This window comes from Festucalex cinctus, chromosome 2 (genome assembly GCF_051991245.1).
Source record: "Festucalex cinctus isolate MCC-2025b chromosome 2, RoL_Fcin_1.0, whole genome shotgun sequence".
NCBI classification, from domain to species: domain Eukaryota; kingdom Metazoa; phylum Chordata; class Actinopteri; order Syngnathiformes; family Syngnathidae; genus Festucalex; species Festucalex cinctus.
Genome location: NC_135412.1, coordinates 16,286,664 through 16,304,556, shown reverse-complemented (window position 1 = coordinate 16,304,556; position 17,893 = coordinate 16,286,664). Strand labels below are relative to the sequence as shown.

General features: G+C 40.2%; 2 protein-coding genes and 1 long non-coding RNA gene across 4 annotated transcripts; 2 read left to right on the top strand and 1 right to left on the bottom strand.

The window, feature by feature from the left end:
* Positions 1–195: 195 nt before the first annotated feature.
* LOC144013920 (tumor protein D54-like) lies at positions 196–7,327 on the top strand. Of its 2 annotated transcripts, none has more exons than XM_077513289.1 (9): positions 196–319; positions 1,691–1,791; positions 1,890–2,038; positions 2,147–2,194; positions 2,500–2,601; positions 5,698–5,724; positions 5,804–5,839; positions 5,929–5,977; positions 6,327–7,327. In XM_077513289.1, exons 1-9 carry the CDS (start codon positions 307–309, stop codon positions 6,336–6,338), a joined length of 537 nt encoding a protein of 178 aa, XP_077369415.1. In that variant the 5' UTR covers positions 196–306; the 3' UTR covers positions 6,339–7,327. The 2 variants fall into 2 exon arrangements, with proteins under 2 accessions (XP_077369415.1, XP_077369416.1); XM_077513290.1 differs by lacking the exon at positions 196–319 and adding an exon at positions 1,294–1,624.
* Positions 5,424–17,413, bottom strand: LOC144013921 (uncharacterized). The gene is made up of 3 exons (XR_013282366.1): positions 16,506–17,413; positions 15,713–15,785; positions 5,424–8,858 (listed from the first exon to the last, which is right to left on the bottom strand). It is a non-coding gene; the product is annotated as an uncharacterized LOC144013921 (long non-coding RNA).
* On the top strand, positions 7,823–12,489 carry ppdpfa (pancreatic progenitor cell differentiation and proliferation factor a). The gene is made up of 5 exons (XM_077513288.1): positions 7,823–8,024; positions 10,275–10,374; positions 10,630–10,707; positions 10,810–10,882; positions 12,102–12,489. Exons 2-5 carry the CDS (start codon positions 10,320–10,322, stop codon positions 12,253–12,255), a joined length of 360 nt encoding a protein of 119 aa, XP_077369414.1. The 5' UTR covers positions 7,823–8,024; positions 10,275–10,319; the 3' UTR covers positions 12,256–12,489.
* Positions 17,414–17,893: the final 480 nt, after the last annotated feature.

Sequence of the window (17,893 nt, the reverse complement as noted above, 5' to 3'; positions counted from 1 at the left end):
TTTCGGTTAATTGATTTGTTCGAAGGCATATGTATGGAGCCGAAATAAACGAGTTATTCTTCATCATCATTTGAACATATTGCGACATTAACCTAATAAATAATACGTACGTTTTCTTATCTTTTTACTTACTCACTTATGTTACATCAGAGTGTGTGTGCGTGTGCATGTGCGTGGGCGTGTAATGTATTTCCATTAATACCCTCAGTGATCCCATGTGCATGTGTGCGTGCGTTTCCCGCTGCTGTCCCACTTGAGCTGATTGGATGTAAACAGACCGATAGACGAGCTTCGTCCGCAGCCGCCATGAGCCGACCGGGTAAGAAAGAGCCTCGCTCCTTCCTGTTGTTTTCTGCCTTCTGGCACATCTGCTAACGTGTAACCGATTTCATGCTGTAGTGTTTGTTTTTTTCGGTCTTCCTCAGCTAACGTTGGCGTTGTGCGCAACAGGTAGCATTCGCCACTAGCCACAATTAGCACCGAGTTCAGCACTGTGGACAGTTCTAATTCGTGTGGATCTACGGTTGTCTAGTTTTAGTATTCGAACCAAACGTAGAGAATAAAAGCAAAAAGTCGTCAACTAGACCATAGCAAGTCAAGTCCATTTTATGCTGTCTATTTTATACAGTGTACTGACAATTAACAACAGAAGTTATCTCGTGGCACATTGAACAGGTCAAAAAACTCCTCATCAGTGATCCTTGATGATAAGTAATCCAACATGTTATGATTTCCAGACCGGTAAATAGATTACAGTAATTTATCAAGATCACTGAGTGTTAATATTAGACTGGTCACTATCGAATATTTTTAAAATCAATTATCCTATTGCTTATTACATCAAATAATCACCCCAACACACACAAACATACATTTACTTTTTTTTGTGTGTTAATCCACTAAGGTTGAGCGTGAGTTGAATTGAGTGGATATAACTACTCATTAATTATCTTATGTACATATGCATTATTAAACACCAACAAAATTAGCCTATGCTAAACGATTAGCAATCACATTAGCATCAGCGGGCTAGCGATTAACATTTACGCTACCATTTAGTTTACACATCATTATATATACACATACAAGATGTCATAGTGTCTTAAAAGACCTTTACAGACGATGCTTCAACAATAATCCATGAGTAACGAATGAAGCTGCCTCTTAGTGAGTTTAACAACTTCGAGTCCACTGAGTGTGTGTGCAATAAAGGTCCGTGCAGAAACATGGACGGCGGCGCAAACATGTTTCTTGAGGCAGACATTTTGAGTCGACCTATTTTTAAAGTAAACTTATTCGAGTTGGTCGACTTTTCCTCCCTGGCCCTAGTTACTTATATATTTTTAATTTAATTTTATTTTTATTTTTTGGCATTTCCTTCGTCAACGTTACTAATAAAGTACATTGTATTGTAATTTAGTTAAATCATGTAAACTCATGTAATCATTGAAGCAACTCAATTTTTCAAGGTAACTGTTATTAATACTCCTCGAAAACCATCTGAGGTCAGGAATGATTTCCTCAAAGGACGAAATCTCCAAAAAGAGAAAACAGGATTGAGAGGTTGAGCGACCGGGATGAGAGAACAATGGGCACAACAACAGCCGTATCAACGACATTCATCGTCAGTGATGAAGATCACTCACACACAAAGGTCGCTTCAAATTAACAATCTGTCATTCTGCTCAAGGTTTTGGCGGGACTTTCTCCTCCAACATGCCAGGAAATGGATGCTCACCCGCAGAGCTAAGCGACGAGGACCGGGACAATCTGAGGTTCGAACTCGCCAAGGTGAGACTTCAATTGGCTGTTAATTTGATTCACCCAAAGCAGAACCAGACTCGCCATGTCCCCTGACGGACTCCATCTCGCTGCGTTTTTGTGACCAGATGGAGGAGGAGATTCAGACCCTCAGGCAGGTGCTGCTGACCAAAGATAGGTCGGCCGCCGATATCAGGAGGCAGCTGGGGATGGGCCCTCTCAGCAGCCTGAAGGAGAACCTGTCCAAAGGCTGGCAGGAAGTGCAGATCTCCTCCCCGTGAGTGCGCTCATCGCGTGTTTCAATAATGAGATCTCAGCTTGCACGCTACTCAAACCTGGTGGTGATTATGCAATCGGGAAATCAGTGATGTCGATCTCTTTGCAGATATCTCACAGCCTCTGCGGTCTTGGATGACATCAACAACTCCAACGTGTGAGTGTTTGTTTCTCCTTCTCGAAGGAAAACATTGATCGTACGTGGGACCCCCCCCCCGTTGTTTTTGTCAGGTGCTCGCACGTTTGTTTCCTCTTTGGAACAAGTGATGGGATTTTGTGAGCGCAATAGGATTGGTGCTCTGTTAATAGCCTTACAGCCTGAATTAGTATAAGCAGCAGCGGTATTAGCGGGAGGTCCGGCGTGAAGCGTATGTGCAGGCCTTCTGTTCTGTTTTGGGTGTGTCGAGTGGACACTTTTTTTGGCGCTTCTTAATTAATGCTGCCAATTCCTTCTGCCTGCAGATGCATGAGGACCAAGGAAGGTCTCGTTCATGCAGGTCATGTGACCTCTTCTGCATTGTCCAACGTGGGCGTGGTCATCACCCGGAGGCTGGCGGAGATGAGGTAGCCTACACTGGGCCTTTTCAAATCCCAAAAGATCCCAAAATACCACAAAAGGATTAGTTTTTCTTCCACGTATAAAAAATTTAATTAATGCAGAAGAACATGTGGTGTGGATGGGGAGGATAAATCGCATGGATGTTATAAGTTGATGTACAGAGAAGATAGCAAGATTAGTAACTAGTGATGCTCTGATCAATCAGATTGTGATTTCTATGAAAAAATACATGATCAGCATATTCAGTCAGTCATTGCCAATCACCTGCAGCTCATACTTTCATCAGAAATACGTGTTTGTGCATTTTCCGCACTGTCAATTTAAATTAATGTCCCGACTTTGTATAATGAGTGGAGACAGATCTGATTCATAAATTAATTGGAAAAATAATTTACAAAAAATTAATTGATTACTAAAATAAGCATTAGTGAGCAGCTCTAAAATTGAAAAATGTGCAGCTAACCTATGTAATCAGTATCGTTATTGGACAATCTCACTCATGGATGATCGGCATTGGAATCGGCAGCATAAAACCCTGATCGGAACAGCCCTACTATTAACCCATTCTATGATTAGAAACCAAACCTCCAACATCTGGTTTGCGTTTTTTTTTTTTTTTTTTTTTTTTTTTTTTTTTTTTTTTACAGGTGTGCGTTGATGATAAAAAAAAAAAAAATTTAAATCTAAAGGATGGATGACTGCATGGACAACTAAAGGTTAAACAATTACTCAAGCTTTACTAAAAGTTCACACGCATGTGAAGCACAACAGTGAAAGTAACAAAAATGTGAAACAATAAAAAAATCGTACGACAAGCAACCACTTGAAGACAGCAAATTACAAGCAAAAGGAGCCAAATGAAGCCCCAGCGGAAGAGACATACTGGTAAAAGAACAAAAACAGAATGTTACCTACACTAACAAACACAAAAAAAACATTACAAGTACTTTAACACCAAAAACAAACCTGAAGTACTTCTGGAAAGGAGACAGAAAGCTAACAAGTAGTAAGCAACACTGAACAAAAGACATGGCAACAAGCAAAGCAGCTTGAAAGACAATACAGTACTACGCAATAGCTCGTAAACTCCGCCACCAATAAACGAGACTGTGGTCACAGGGAAAAATGACATCACCGGAAGGCCAAAACACAAAACATGACTGTGTGTATAAAACATTTGGATGACATATTCTTCTTTGGGTAGTTCACCAAAGCATAATGGCCGGCCTTGCTAGCCGACAATGCTAACTATTTCGCCATTAACTGAGCTCATGTTAACTACCCTGCGATTGGCTGGCAACCAGTCCAGGGTGTCCCCCACCTACTGCCCAGAGCCAGCTGAGATAGGCGCCAGCACCCCCCGCGACCCTTGTGAGGAATAAGCGGTCGAGAAAATGGATGGATGGATTTTAACTACCATTTGTATGTTTAAAATTTCCACCAGTATAAGCTTACCTGTTGAAGCTGGTTAAAAAAACAAAAAACAAACAAAGACCAAAAAAAAAACAGTGAGTGACAACATGGTTAAAATATCTAGTCATAATTATTGAACAAGAAAAGAAAAGGTCGCCGGTTAGCCATAGCGTTTAGCAATGAGTTTAGTGAGTACAAGCTGACTTCTGGATGTCACACGACACATTTTGGCAAAGTCACCCAGGCAGACCAGCAGGGGGCACAATGACCACTGAGGTTTCTCTTTCTCTTCTCTTCTCTTCTCTTCTCTTCTCTTCTCTTCTCTTCTCTTCTCTTCTCTTCTCTTCTCTTCTCTTCTCTTCTCTCCTTTCCTTTTCCTCTTTCATGTTCACGGACTTAAAGAATGCAACTCAAGTCACATGTTTACTGGTGGAATCTCATAAAAAGATGCAACTAATTATAGAGTATTTGGAGTAGTTATATGTATTTTGAAAATTAACAATATGTTACTTCTCTGTGATTTGTATTTGTTAGCCACACACAGTAATGCAGTACAGTACCAAGAGGGGGCAGTGTTGGTCAATCTGTTGCTATACTTGGCCGTTCTGGGACTTGAGTTCCACCTCAAATATTTTACTGGATTGTTGACAAGTAACCTTGATACTCTCTTTAACTAGGCGGAGCAGGAATAAAATTCTAACGTCAAGCTGACAGATGACAGGCCCGTGAAAGTAGAACATGTGTCAGGTGTTCAAATGTAAATACTTTTAAGTTAAAAATAATAATAATAATAATCATTCACTTTATAATACTTCCTTCTATCCATTTTCCTCAAATGAAACGCAACACCAAGAGGTAGAAGTAAGTCACATAGAGCATATGCAAGTCATAAGTGTCAAGTCTTAACCTTCAAGTTTCAAGTAAGACCCAAATTATTGTGGCAAAAATGAAGCAAGTCATTAAATTTCAAGCAAGTCTAGTCAAGTCATTATTTGGGTTACGCAATTTGTACAATTTGTTCTCAATCTCAAAAATTCTATTTGTTCTCCCATACAGACAAAATTATTCACCCACCTGCCTTGACTCACATATGAATTTAAGTTTCATCCCAGAATTGTAATCAAACACGATAGAACCTGGAAATGTACAAAATTGTTACTGGGAAAAGAGCTAGGAATGTTTCAACATACCATCCATCCATCCATCCATTTTCTTGACCGCTTATTCCTCACAAGGGTGGCGGGGGGTGCTGGAGCCTATCTCAGCTGGCTCTGGGCAGTAGGCGGGGTACACCCTGGACTGGTTTGCCAGCCAATCGCAGGGCACACAGAGACAAACAACCATCCACACTCACACGCACACATAACTCATATTCCACAAATGTAATATTAATCAGAATGTCACGTTTAGACGAGTGAGGTCACAAAAAAAACATGTAGTCAATAAATGTTTACGGTTGACGTCCCCTTTAACAGAAAGCTGTATTGTAGTGATTTATCAAAACATAGTAGCTAGAAAATATAAACAACTTTGCTTGCTTGACTGATTTTAATCTCACGAAGATCAAGTCGAGTCTTTCAGAAGTTTTAGCCATGGCGACTTAAGTCTGACAAAAAAAAAATGACACCATAGCTAGTTACTCATGTGTACATCTTTTTTTTTTTATGCTCTTGCTGCAAACACATCAGAGCTCTGCCCCTTCCGAGCCCGCCACGGTAAGTTTTACGCTCCATATTCGACACTTGATATGATAACACTTGGTTGTCTAATGGCATCGCTCTCTTATCATAAAAGCACGCTGAGCCACACCATGAGTGTGCCATCCATGAGGTAAATATGTCAGTGCAATTTTTCAAACAGTTGCTGACTGCAGTCGGAAATTCAAGCCAACTTGAACAAAATCTATGTTTTCTTTCCAGACACTCCTCCACGTTCAAGTCTTTTGAGGAAATGGTTGGTAGTGTGAAGGTGAGTTGTACTTCATCTTCAACAACTGCTTGTTTTTAAACATTTATTTAATACCCTTTTGTTCACTTAAATTATTAACTACAGTCTTTTTAAATTGCCCTTGTACTTCAGAAAGGCACCTTTGCATCATTTCTGATAAAAAAAAAAAAAAAAAAGAAAAGAAAAGAAAAAAAAGAAATTAAGGTTGCACTATGTTGCTGTATTTTAATTTTGGTCCATTGGTAATACTTGGACAGTTCAGTATATATTTTTTTTAGCTGTTACTCTGTAAAAAATAAAATGTAAGGACTACTGGCACACACTAGTTTTTATATGACGAGGGGCCACATGTTTCATGTATGATTTCCAGAGGAGGAGATGACCGGCAGTCCTGACAGACAAGGCAGAAACGTCTGACTTTGGAAGAAGATCCCCACGCTTCAAGTTCTTTCGTTTGTGAAGTGTCATGTACCAGCAACGGTTCTAGAGACCCCAAAAATGACATGTTTATTTAACAATTAAAGACAATTTGGATTGGTCAATAATTTGTAAAAATGACACCCATGTGTGGATTCATGTATATAGCTTTTTGAAAATAATATTAAATTTGCCAATTTGTGACTTATAAGTTTCTAGCCCAACCCCAGCGATGTGCAAAAAGCTCCTCGCACCGTGCTTCAATCAATTTGGCAAGCTACTGTATTCATTTTAACACTTGAATACAGAAAAAACTACATTGACAGCCCACTGACAATGTTTACAACATTAACAAAAAATAGACTATAAGTGGTTTTGTACTTAAATGTTTTTTAATTAAAGTAAATGTGTTATAGTGACTAAAATGAAGTCAAATTGTATTTAATTCATTCGTATTTCGTACTATGGTTTTTATTTAGTATCGTATTGGTTTTATGGACAATTTGGAGCTTACACCACAATTATATCAAATCAAAATGGCGGTCTTACTTGGTGAAAGGAAGCTCTCCGCTCATTGAAAAGCCTGGGCTTTGGATTGTAATTTGATTTGTGAGAATTATTTTTGATGTCGAAATGTGATGAAATGTCATTTGACTACTACATTATAACAATCTGCCTAATTTGTCGGTATAGTCACAGGCAAAGGCAATAAAGTACGCTGTTCCTTTTCACTGCATAAAGTTGTGTTGCATTGCAAAGTTCGGAATTGTCCATTAATCCATCCATTTTCTGTATCCTCACTAGACTGGCCAGCTAACTATTGCATTTTATTGGTTTTATCTTCTTTAATGTTACTTGGTTTTACACCCTGTGTATTTTAAATTGGCTGTACAGAACTATGGTCAACTCTGTTTTTGAATGCAGCTCTGGAAATTAAAAAAAAAAAAATTCTGTCTACCATTTTGGGAATTTGGTATTTTGGTGTTGCACTGTCAGTTGTTTATAGATTGGTTAGAACGGCGACCCGAGGTGAACCATCAAAACAAGTTTGACACGTCAATAATAATAATAATAATAATTTTTTTCATTAAAAAAAAAAGATATATTCCCTGTACTCGAAGAATTTCTGACGAAAGCGCTTCCTCTCGCGAGACACTCAATTATCGCGATGGTTCTGGCGTGCCAACTATCCGCGGCTCGTGAGCGCCGAATCCTAATCACTAGACCACAAGGGATTCTGCTGCAATGTCGCAGCTTCGTCACCAAGTCGTCGTCTTCGCTCGTTTTTGTTTGATTTGTCGTCCAAATCTATTTTCATGACGACGTCTTCCAGTCAACACCGACACGGCCTCTGTCGGTCCTATGACGTCAAAATGTTCCTACTCATGCTCCGCGGTCACGTTCCACCGCTATGCCACGCCTCAGTCTCCGCCCACCCGCATCCCACGTAGGCCCCGGAGCGATTAAAAGCAGCCTGTCAGGACTTGTGAGTCAGTGTCCAAGCGAGAGACCGAGAGGGGCCAACATCACCACCACTCCCACCGTCGTCGTCGACGTCCGTCCGTCCACACACAAATGGGCCGTTCCTATCACTGACGCTCATCTTCCATCCGAACCTTCCAACTTCAACACATCCATATCTGCAGCCAAGGTAAGCCCACAAGCAACGACTCCGCTTGTTTACGATGTCCCGGGCGTCACATTGTGGGCATCTCAGAAACCAAATTGTGACCTCAAAATCGATGTAACGTATGAACAAAATGCTTATATGTGGTTTCATGTCACTCCCGTGAGCAACTTGGATGCCCGGGTAAGAAAATGGTGCGCACTTTTTCTAAAAACTACAACACAACGACCTCCAGAATGTCAGACATGATGAACAACCTCGCTGTGGATAGTCCGTTTCATTATATCAAAATAGGATTTCAAGTAATGGCAGGCTTTATAGAAAATGACTTTCTAGCTCATTCCAGGTCTAACATCAAATTCAACCACAATAACCGTCATTTGTTTTTCAGCTTCAGTCCGACCTTCTCGTTTCTAGAGGTGCGTTTCGTCTTTCCCACGACCGGCACAAAGCAACGACGACTTTGTGGGCACAAATTTCTAAGTCATGCGCACGTTATACACGTTTTGTGACCACAAGTACGCGTTTCGTGTTCACTTTATACAAATTAGCAGTTTTGTGCAAATGAAACCAAAATCCTGGCCAACTATGTTGTGTTTCATGCGCGTATTAGGTCACAAATGTGTATTTTGCGTACGTTATATGCATGTCAGGGCCACAAAATGAACCAATTTGTTGCTAATTGTCAATTTGGGCAGCGGTTTTGTTTGTGTATGGTGGACAGTACATCGTGTACTCACCTGCTCCTTGAAATCCCCAAAGCCATCTGCTTCTCATTTCCAGTTAAGCTGCGCCATCTTCATCTGCTCCTCAGAGCTGAGCTCCAAGTGCAAATAACTGCCTCCCATTTATGTTTTCCTGTGTAAAAAAAACATCGAAAACCTGAGGGGGGAAAAAAAAAACTTCCTGGAGGGTTTTTTTTCCCACGCATTTGTTTTTTGGAACCATTCCAAGGGGGAAACTTTTCATGGAAATGAACTGGGAACTGAGTGTAATTTCGTGGAAAGAATAGATTACTCTCCTTTCCCACATGCTAGGTCATGCAGCATTTATTGGTTGTTCTGTACGCATGTATTGTAATTTACATTTTGGCTCACAAAGCAAATGATGGAGAAAAAAAAAGATCAAGCGACAACTTGTAACTCAACAAACATGTATATTGGGACACTCGTAAGTCATGGTACTTGTGTAAACTGTTGTTTACTCCGATTAAATGCCCGTTAATCCTCATGGTAAACTTCCAATTTTGATAATCTAATCTGGTTGCGCGTCGCCATTTAATCTAAAACAACACTTCAATCCCGCAGTTTGGCATCGTTGTCACACGTGCTGGAGGAGCGAGGAAACCGGAGACCCACAAACAGCTGTCTCTCGTCTACATACATATAAATATACTACAGTATATACATATACAGTACATACATTAAACATGCACTGGAATGCAGCACAGAGTGCACGTGGCTTTAAAAAAAAAAAAAAGATTCATCATGTTTCTTATCATATGAACAGTATCAAAACATGATCTACTTGCGCTGTACAATGAAATCCTTACTTTGCTGTCCACATGGATGTCAAATTAATTAGATAATGTATTAATAATATAGAAACAACTATCCAATAATTGGCTGGCTAATTTAATTGGCTGATAATTAACTATTTTAATTCAACCTGTAAAACAGTAATGAAAAAAAAGTCACATTTTCTGCCTGGAATCCATATCACTGTTTTAAGCGTTAAATGGCCAAAGAAAATTTTATTTTATTTTTTTACAATTATTTTTATTTATTTTATTTTTTTTAAATTAATTGGCTGATTTATTATTGGAGTTTTATTCTGCAAAATGTTTGATTCGGCACCAGCTTAAAAAAAATACATAGTCAAAATTCAATCTACAATAAAGTCAAAAATAGAAACCAGAGACATAAGAGTATAAGACAAGCAATTATTGTAAAGTGGTGACACGTGAGAAGTATAACAGGAAAAACATGAGCTACAAGTTACACAATTTGTAGAGCGAGCGAAGGTGTCGTCTTATCTTAGCAAAACAAGAAAGCGTGACATGCTGATATATAACGAGCCGGCCGAGAGAAGATGCCACGCCGCAAGTTTTTTATTTACAAGGAGTGCGGTTTAGTTTCTTGCTCAAGGGCACTTTGACAGCAGACGGTCGGACCCGAGACTTAAACCTGGACGACTCGCTGAACCACAGCCGCCTCAAATTGTTCGTGTGAATCCGTTGGCGAGCCAACTGATGTTTTCCTGTTTGGCCCTCAGGTCCTCCAATTTTCACCCACTTTTTCCCAGCTGAAGTCGGAGAAGATGGCAGCAATTCCATCCAGCGGCTCCCTCATCGCCACCCATGATTACTACAGAAGTAAGTTGCACAACTTCAGAATATTGCACAAGGCCTGGCTGGAGTCCACAAATAATGAAATAATGTCCTGTTTCTCAATAAAGGGATGGAATCTATTTAAAAAACAAACAAACTGTCTAACAAGTTAAAATTTGTTTGAAGGCTCTGGGAAGGTTATAATATTTAAAAACAAAAAAACTGGTACTAGAGAGCGGCAAATAGGGAAGTTTCCCACTGTGGGGCCTCCAATGAAAGTGAATGCGTGTGCTTTTGCAGGGCGCATCGGGTCCACATCCAGCAACAGCTCGTGTAGCAGCGCCGAGTTCTCGGGAGAGGTCATCCCACACCACCCTGGTACGCGACACGATGACTTTCTCGTCTTCTTTTTTTTTTTTTTATTATTATTATTATTATTAAAGACTTCCTCTAAGTGTCACTCGAATGTGCTCCCTGCAGGACTTCCACGACAAGACTCTGGCCACTGGTGGACCTCCTTTTTCTTCGCGAAACCTGGAGCTGAAAACCAAAAGTAAGCTGAAATATGATTGGTCACTGAGAGGAATGTGCTGGCTGATTTTTAAAATATCGTGTGTGAATGGTAGCTGAGAAAATAAGATGAATGCGTATATATATATATATATATATATATATATATATATATATATATATATATATATATATATATATATATATATTTTAGCGTAATTAATCGCACTTCAATAATTAACTGACAATTAATCGCACATTTTATATCTAAATTCCCCCTCCCCTAATTTAAATGTGATTTTATTTTTTAATCATTGATACAGTAATTTCATAACAATTCCATTAAAAAAATAAAATATGTACTGTACTGTAAAAAAACAAAGTGTGACTAATTTGTGTTTTCTGTCACTACAACAGTGTTTCTCAATTCCGGTCCTCAGGCCCCCCTAGCCAGCCTGTTTTCCATGTCTCCAATTGCCAATGCAGCTGATTCCAATGACAGCTAATCAGCCAGCTCTAGAGAAGCCTGATAACGATCCTCACCTGCGTTGCAATTGGGAGACATGGAAAACAGGCTGGCTAGGGGGGCCTGAGGATCGGAATTGAGAAACACTGCACTACAACATGGCATAATTGCATTTGTAAGACAATAGTGACATCTCAGTGCATTTTTCTTTTCATATTAGGAGCTGCCTAATTTTTAACATGAAGTAACTTGTGAAATTATGCACATTTTTAAAACTCTAAAATCCAACACAGTTCCCACAAATATATGCGTTTGCTGGATGCTTTTATTTTGTTAAGGATGTGCATTGTAAAATGATGAATATTGACTGCATAGGAACCAGAAACGATCGATGTGTTCTTTTCATAATAAGAGCTGTGTAAATGTAAACAATAAGTAACTTGCGAGCTTCTGCACATTTTAAAATTGTAAAATACAACCTGCCGCCATTCCCCACAAATATATGCCGTACAACTTAATTTATTACTGATAAATTGTGTTATAGTGACTCCTTTTTCCGATGTTAGTTAGTTATCGGATGCGCCATGACACCGCTGAGGCCGCTCTATTACAGTGAACACATCGACACTTTCACTTTCACACTTGAGATATTTTGTGGAGTTGTTAATAAAATAGGCCTCACATCTAAAGATAAATATGCTCCCAACTGACAAGACGGCGTCCATTCGTCTCTTGGCTCTCAATTATCCATGGTGAAAACGTGGTTCTCATCTGTTGCTCGGTTGTTTGCTTGCAGAAACGGAAGCTACACAGTGGCCAACGGTCAGGTGACCTGCATTGCCAGGGAAATGCTGTCGCTTCCGAAGCTCAGTGAAAGCGACGACGTCGGCAAGTTTGAGGCCTCAAGCCCTCCGCCGCCGCCGCCGCCGCCGGCCTCCTCTTCCTCCTAGAGGCCCGTCATCCTCATTCCCATCATCATCCTCATCCCGCGGCTTCCTCACTGCCAACTTGCCATCGCGGACCAGATGGAGATGGTGGCGGTGAAGAGGACTCGCTTTTTTCAGTAAATGTTTTTTGCCTGTATAGTTTTATTTGTACTTGACCAAAAAAAAAAAAAAGTTTTTCATCTATTTCTTCTTGTGAATTACCATTGCTGTTTAAAATAAAAAGAAAAAAAAACTGGAGATTTGCTGTCCAGACTGTATTTTTGGAGCCTGCATGTGAGCTCAGCACAGGACTTATTTCATAACACAAGAGACCTTGTGTGGTTTGGCAACATGAATTGTCCACCATTACATAACGCTCCAGCTCAACACATATGTAGGTCAGGGAGGAACGCGATCTGCAGAGGCAGCTGGAAGACATGTGTGGGTCATAACAGCAGTCTGGATATTTGTGCAGGAGTCACTTCATACTGGGGTTGTGCTTCTCTCCAGTCAAGACGATTCCAAACTCGATACACGGGGTGGGTAAAAAATTTAAGTACAGTTGGAGTTTAATTTTGATTCCAATTTGGTTCGATATGGTACGGGTCAGTTGGAGGATGTGATGCAACGAGTTTCTTGTCATTTGACATCCATATGAATGAACGTGTATTGTAAATATGGCATTTCCTAAAAAGATGTATCGCTACAATAAAAGACATTTTGATATGTATCTTTATATATTCTGAAGCGGAACGATTCGACTTAGTTTGATTCCATGCGAAACCGACTTTGCAATTTAAATAGTTTTTTGTTGGACTCCTACTTCACACACATCTGGAAAGTGCAGTACTGAGAAAATAAATGTATCCATCTACTGTATTTATTTTCTGTAGCATTTAACCTCTTTTGGGATGTGGCTGAACTGGAAGGGACTGGGAATTACGTACAAGGATTTTTTTTCGTCTTTCAGTAAATCTTTTTGTAACATCAAGTGAACTTTAATATCACATTTAATGTAATAGAAATATATTTTGTTGTCACTATTGGCATGTGTTTCATGGTCTGAAATTCAAATTGAGAATAATACTCAAGCAAACTGCCGGCTACTGAACAAGGAATTCTAGCAATTATTTTCCATAGTCGGGTTTTTGTTTTTTCCTTTTCAGTGCACAAGATCTAATCTATCAAAAACACAAAAGTAATTACATCAGCTGTTGAACTCACTCATCATTTAACTGATTAGATGCTTTCATACTGTTGATGAGTTCACTGGTAACAAACAAAACGCAATCATTCGGCTGGTGGCTCCTGTTCTTCGTCTGACCAATCCCGTGGCTGCAATCAGGCTGAGCCATCCAATCAGCAGCTCACACCTCCTACTCACTATTGACAATTCTACATTCGCACACGAAGGGAAGAAAAATATCTACTGCAAAACATCCATCCATTTTCTGAACCACTTACAAGGGTCGCGGGGGATGCTGGAGCCTATCCCAGCTGGCTATCGGCAGTAGGTCGGGTACACCCTGAATTGAATCTTTGCAATGTGGGAGGAGACCGGAGTACCCGGAGAAGACCCACACAGGCACGGGGAGAAAATGCAAACTCCACCTAGAAAGGCCGGAGCCTGGAATCGAACCCGAGTGCCCGAGTGAGGCGGACATGCTAATCACTCATCCAACATGCCGCGCTACTGCAAAACAATCATTTAATTTTATTTTTTTATTTTTTTAAATTTATGCAGGTTCACTATTTTCAGAGGCTTGTGTGAAAGTGGGTCAGTTGAGAACGGCTGCTGTATAGATTTCACTTGACCTATATTCTTTATGCAAGCTTTTGGAATGTGGGACGAAACCAGAGTAGTCAAAAAACATGCAAAATCCGCACAGCACAGATTTGAATCCCCAACCTCAGAACTGTATGGCAGACATAACCACTAGTCCCACTGTGTTCCCTCATATGTGCAAACATTTCTAGGAACCAAAAGAACAGTGGGCAGGCTGACAAAGCACACTGAACAAAGTTTGCTCTTAGTCAGACTGGCGATCGAGAGGCTGATTGGGAAGACAAATGCAGTGTAAAAGTCAATTTTTATGTTGTTTACACGTCCTCCCCCAGCCCAGAAAAGCCGCTCGATCTATTCCGGGCAGACGAATCGGAGATAAAAATAAATAAATAAAAAAAAAGCCCCACGATCCGATCCAGGCAAAAAAAAAGTCGGGTGTCAGTGAGGTCAAACAAAAATCTCCCCACCCAGCCGGGGAGGAAGGCAGGGGGCGTGGTCTCAAGAGTTTTCTAGGGGAAAGTTCAGCATGTACCACACAGCCGATGATGCACGTTGGACAACAAAACACAACATCGGCGTGCCGCATGACAAGCGGGCCTGATTGCAAAAATGAAGAACAACAGGTCCTCTTTCACTTTTTACGACTGTTCAACACAATTATATGATTTGTAGTTCTCAAACTTTTACACAACAACAAAATTACTTTGCTCTCCAAGTTCTATACTATAATAACAAACATTAAAATGCAGAACTATAGTAGCCCCGAGTGTTCATCAAAAACAAGAGTGGTTTTGTTCTTTAAAAAAAAAAAAAAAAAAAAAAAAAGATTCCTTATTGTAATCTATTGCAACATTATGCACACTTTGAAGAACATTGTCCTAAACGTGTATTTTGTGATGGTGGCTTGTTTGCTGTTTGTTAGCTCCAACCACCAGAGACAAATTCTGAAAGTGTTTTACTTACTTGGCCAATGAAGGTAGTTGGGATTCTTTTCTATATTAAAGCACGTCGAGTGAATTGTCAAGCCTCAATTGAAAAATTGAAACTTTTTCAGAGGAAGCTTGTCATACGATATGTAGGACAGGGTAGGGCTGCTCGATTATGAAGAAAATATTCATCACGATTATTTTGGTAGTAATTGAAATCACAATTAGGACGATCATCAAAAAATGTTTAAACGTAAAAAATATTAAGATAATATTCTTTGAAACGCCATAATTATGCAAGTTGTTTTTGGATGAAATAAAATTTATTAAATTAGTTATTTAAAATTTAAAAAAATGTGCAAATGTATACATTTAAACAACTCAAAAATTAAAATGAATCTTTTATGTTTTCATGATTATGCTGGTTTTGTAATTATGGAGTGTAATCGTTGGAATTGGGATTGAATTTCAATTAATTGCACACCCCTAGCAGAGGGTACATTTGGATCGGTCTTTTATTTGGGGTTCTTGTTTTGATTCGTTCTTGTCCCAGACAGAAATTGGGAGGACGTCTTTTGGGTACTGATCTGCACACACCTGCAGATTGAAAGACGTGGAAACAGCCTCCAGAGAATGTTGATGTTTTAACTGAACAATTTATTGATGCCTTTCTAAATTGTATTTTGTCTCTCGCTTGTCTCTCTTAAAAAGAAGGCTCTTGATCTCAATGGGCCCAACCTGGTTAAATAAATAGAAAACAAAAATAAACCTGTTGTTTCTGTTGTGTTCTGTCGCAGCCGGTGAGGAATCTGGGGCAAAAGGCGTCTGGTCGGCAACACGGCCTGCAACGGGAAAACAAGTCAACAAGACCTGAGCATGGCCCCTTCCTTATCACAAACTAGTCACTCATTCAATGACTTTGATACGTTCTATGTAGTGGAGCAGTTTGATGTTCCCCGTCAAAGCGTTTCGGCGGGCTGCAGTTAAAATTAGCTTCACCCTGACCTGTTGCACGTAAGAGTGCAATGTCACCGACCGCAGTAAGAATAAACTTTGGAGGACGGGATGCGACATTTTTCTGACTCATACGATCTCGCCAGCCAGCTTATCATTATGTAGGCGCGCAAATTGGACAAGCACTGCATACTCAAGTAAAAGTACGCATATTTTTGTATGGAAAAGAATGAAAAAGTATGTGCTGCTTAAACTCAAATACTACAAAAATACTAATACATCCCCAAAAATACCTACTTTGGTATGTACTGAAGTAATCAAAGAAATGAGGACAACATATGCCAGTGTGCGACAGCAGCGCAGCTAGCCAACACGACTATGTGGTGGCCATGTTGGTAGGGGCAATTTTACCTTAAAAGGCAACACAGTGACTCGCAACTGACTAATTGCTCAATGATTTTCATGAGGTTTACTTTTTTTTTTGTCTTTGCCAAAACATTCTATCAATACATAACATATGAAAAGAAAGCTTAACAATATTAGTATATGTTAAAGTTACAACTTGTGAGTCAACTAGTGTGAATAGCTTATACCTTGAATGTACTTACTACGGGTAGCGAGTGGTTAGCACGTCCGCTTCCCAGTTCTGAGGACTCGGGTTCAAGTCCAGGCTCCGGCCTTCCTGGGTGTAGTTTGCATGTTCTCCCCGTGTCTGCGTGGGTCTTCTCCGGGCACTCCAGTCTCCTCCCACATTCCAAAGACATACGTGGCAGGTTAATTGAGCGCTTCGAGTTGTCCCTCGGTGTGCGTGTGAGTGTGGATGGTTGTTCGTCTCTGTGTGCCCTGCGATTGGCTGGCAAACAGTTTAGGGTGTACCCCGCCTACTGCCCAAAGTAGCTGAGATAGGCTCCAGCACCCCCAGCGACCCTTGTGAGGAGTAAGCGGTCAAGAAAATGGATGGATGGACATACCTACGTCATCAGACTGATGTAAGCTGTGTGAACTTTGAAGCTATGTTAGCTAGCTGGACATTTTAACTATATATATATCGAATACAAACTAAACTTCAAGTCAGTTGTGCATAAGTGAGAAAACATAAAGTGATAAATCGATTATTCATTACGGAGACTGTTATCTTAAAACCCTACCATTACAAGCGATCGCTGTTAAAGCATATGAATGTAGACTCCACTTTGTGTGAGTATTCCTGACGTCGGCGTGCCCGCCATATTTGATGTGGCAGTACCGCCCTTTAACTAATGCACGTCAACCGAACAGAATTTCATAAAAGCGACACCTAAACACGGGGCCGCTCATTCAACAATTTAAAAATAAGGCAACAGATGTCCTTTTGTGGCTATCAACCAGCTTCTGACATAATTCTAGTTGGCGTACTTTTAATAGTCACAACTGGCACAGTTGCTTTTCCGGGGACGGAGCTGGCCTTCCATTACAAAAGCAGTTTTGATGTGTGTTTTGGATTCACTGTCCCGTTGAAGCAGCCAAATTACAGCTCAAGTTTCCAGCATGCAAAGGCGGAGGACTCGAGTTACGTAACTTGACCGAGTCAAGTTGAAGTCACCAATTTTAGGACTTTGTTGGCGCAAAAGTTAATGAAAGTGTCAAGAAAAGTCCAACACTGACGTAGAATACTTTTCAGCAGAAAGGCACAATTACAGGCTGCAGCTGAGTCGGTAAATCATGTACAGTAGCTGCAAAAAGGAAATTACCAAGAGGAGACGACAGAAAACACATGCTATTACCAGAGTTAAAATAAAATCAAACAAACGTGCAACACCAACAAGACAGGTAAGTTGCACAAACAATCATATCATTTACTATGTACAAAAGCTTTTGTTTTTTCAACAGGTGAATGTTACAGGGCCTGCTTTTGTGGGCCCTACGTAGCTTGACGAGAGCGGTTGGCAAACGCTAAGTTACGATATTGAATGTCACGCAGTAATGGAGCTAGCTAGCATCATTTCACATATTAGCG

Bases quoted from the DNA above. Each gene is read 5' to 3' on its own strand.
- ppdpfa (XM_077513288.1), top strand. From the start codon at position 10,320: ATGGCAGCAATTCCATCCAGCGGCTCCCTCATCGCCACCCATGATTAC. The intron at 10,375-10,629 runs GTAAGTTGCACA...GTGCTTTTGCAG, and splicing joins CACCCATGATTACTACAGAA to GGCGCATCGGGTCCACATCC. The intron at 10,708-10,809 runs GTACGCGACACG...TGCTCCCTGCAG, and splicing joins GGTCATCCCACACCACCCTG to GACTTCCACGACAAGACTCT.
- LOC144013920 (XM_077513289.1), top strand. The intron at 1,792-1,889 runs GTGAGACTTCAA...TTTTGTGACCAG, and splicing joins TGAGGTTCGAACTCGCCAAG to ATGGAGGAGGAGATTCAGAC. The intron at 5,840-5,928 runs GTAAATATGTCA...TTTTCTTTCCAG, and splicing joins ATGAGTGTGCCATCCATGAG to ACACTCCTCCACGTTCAAGT.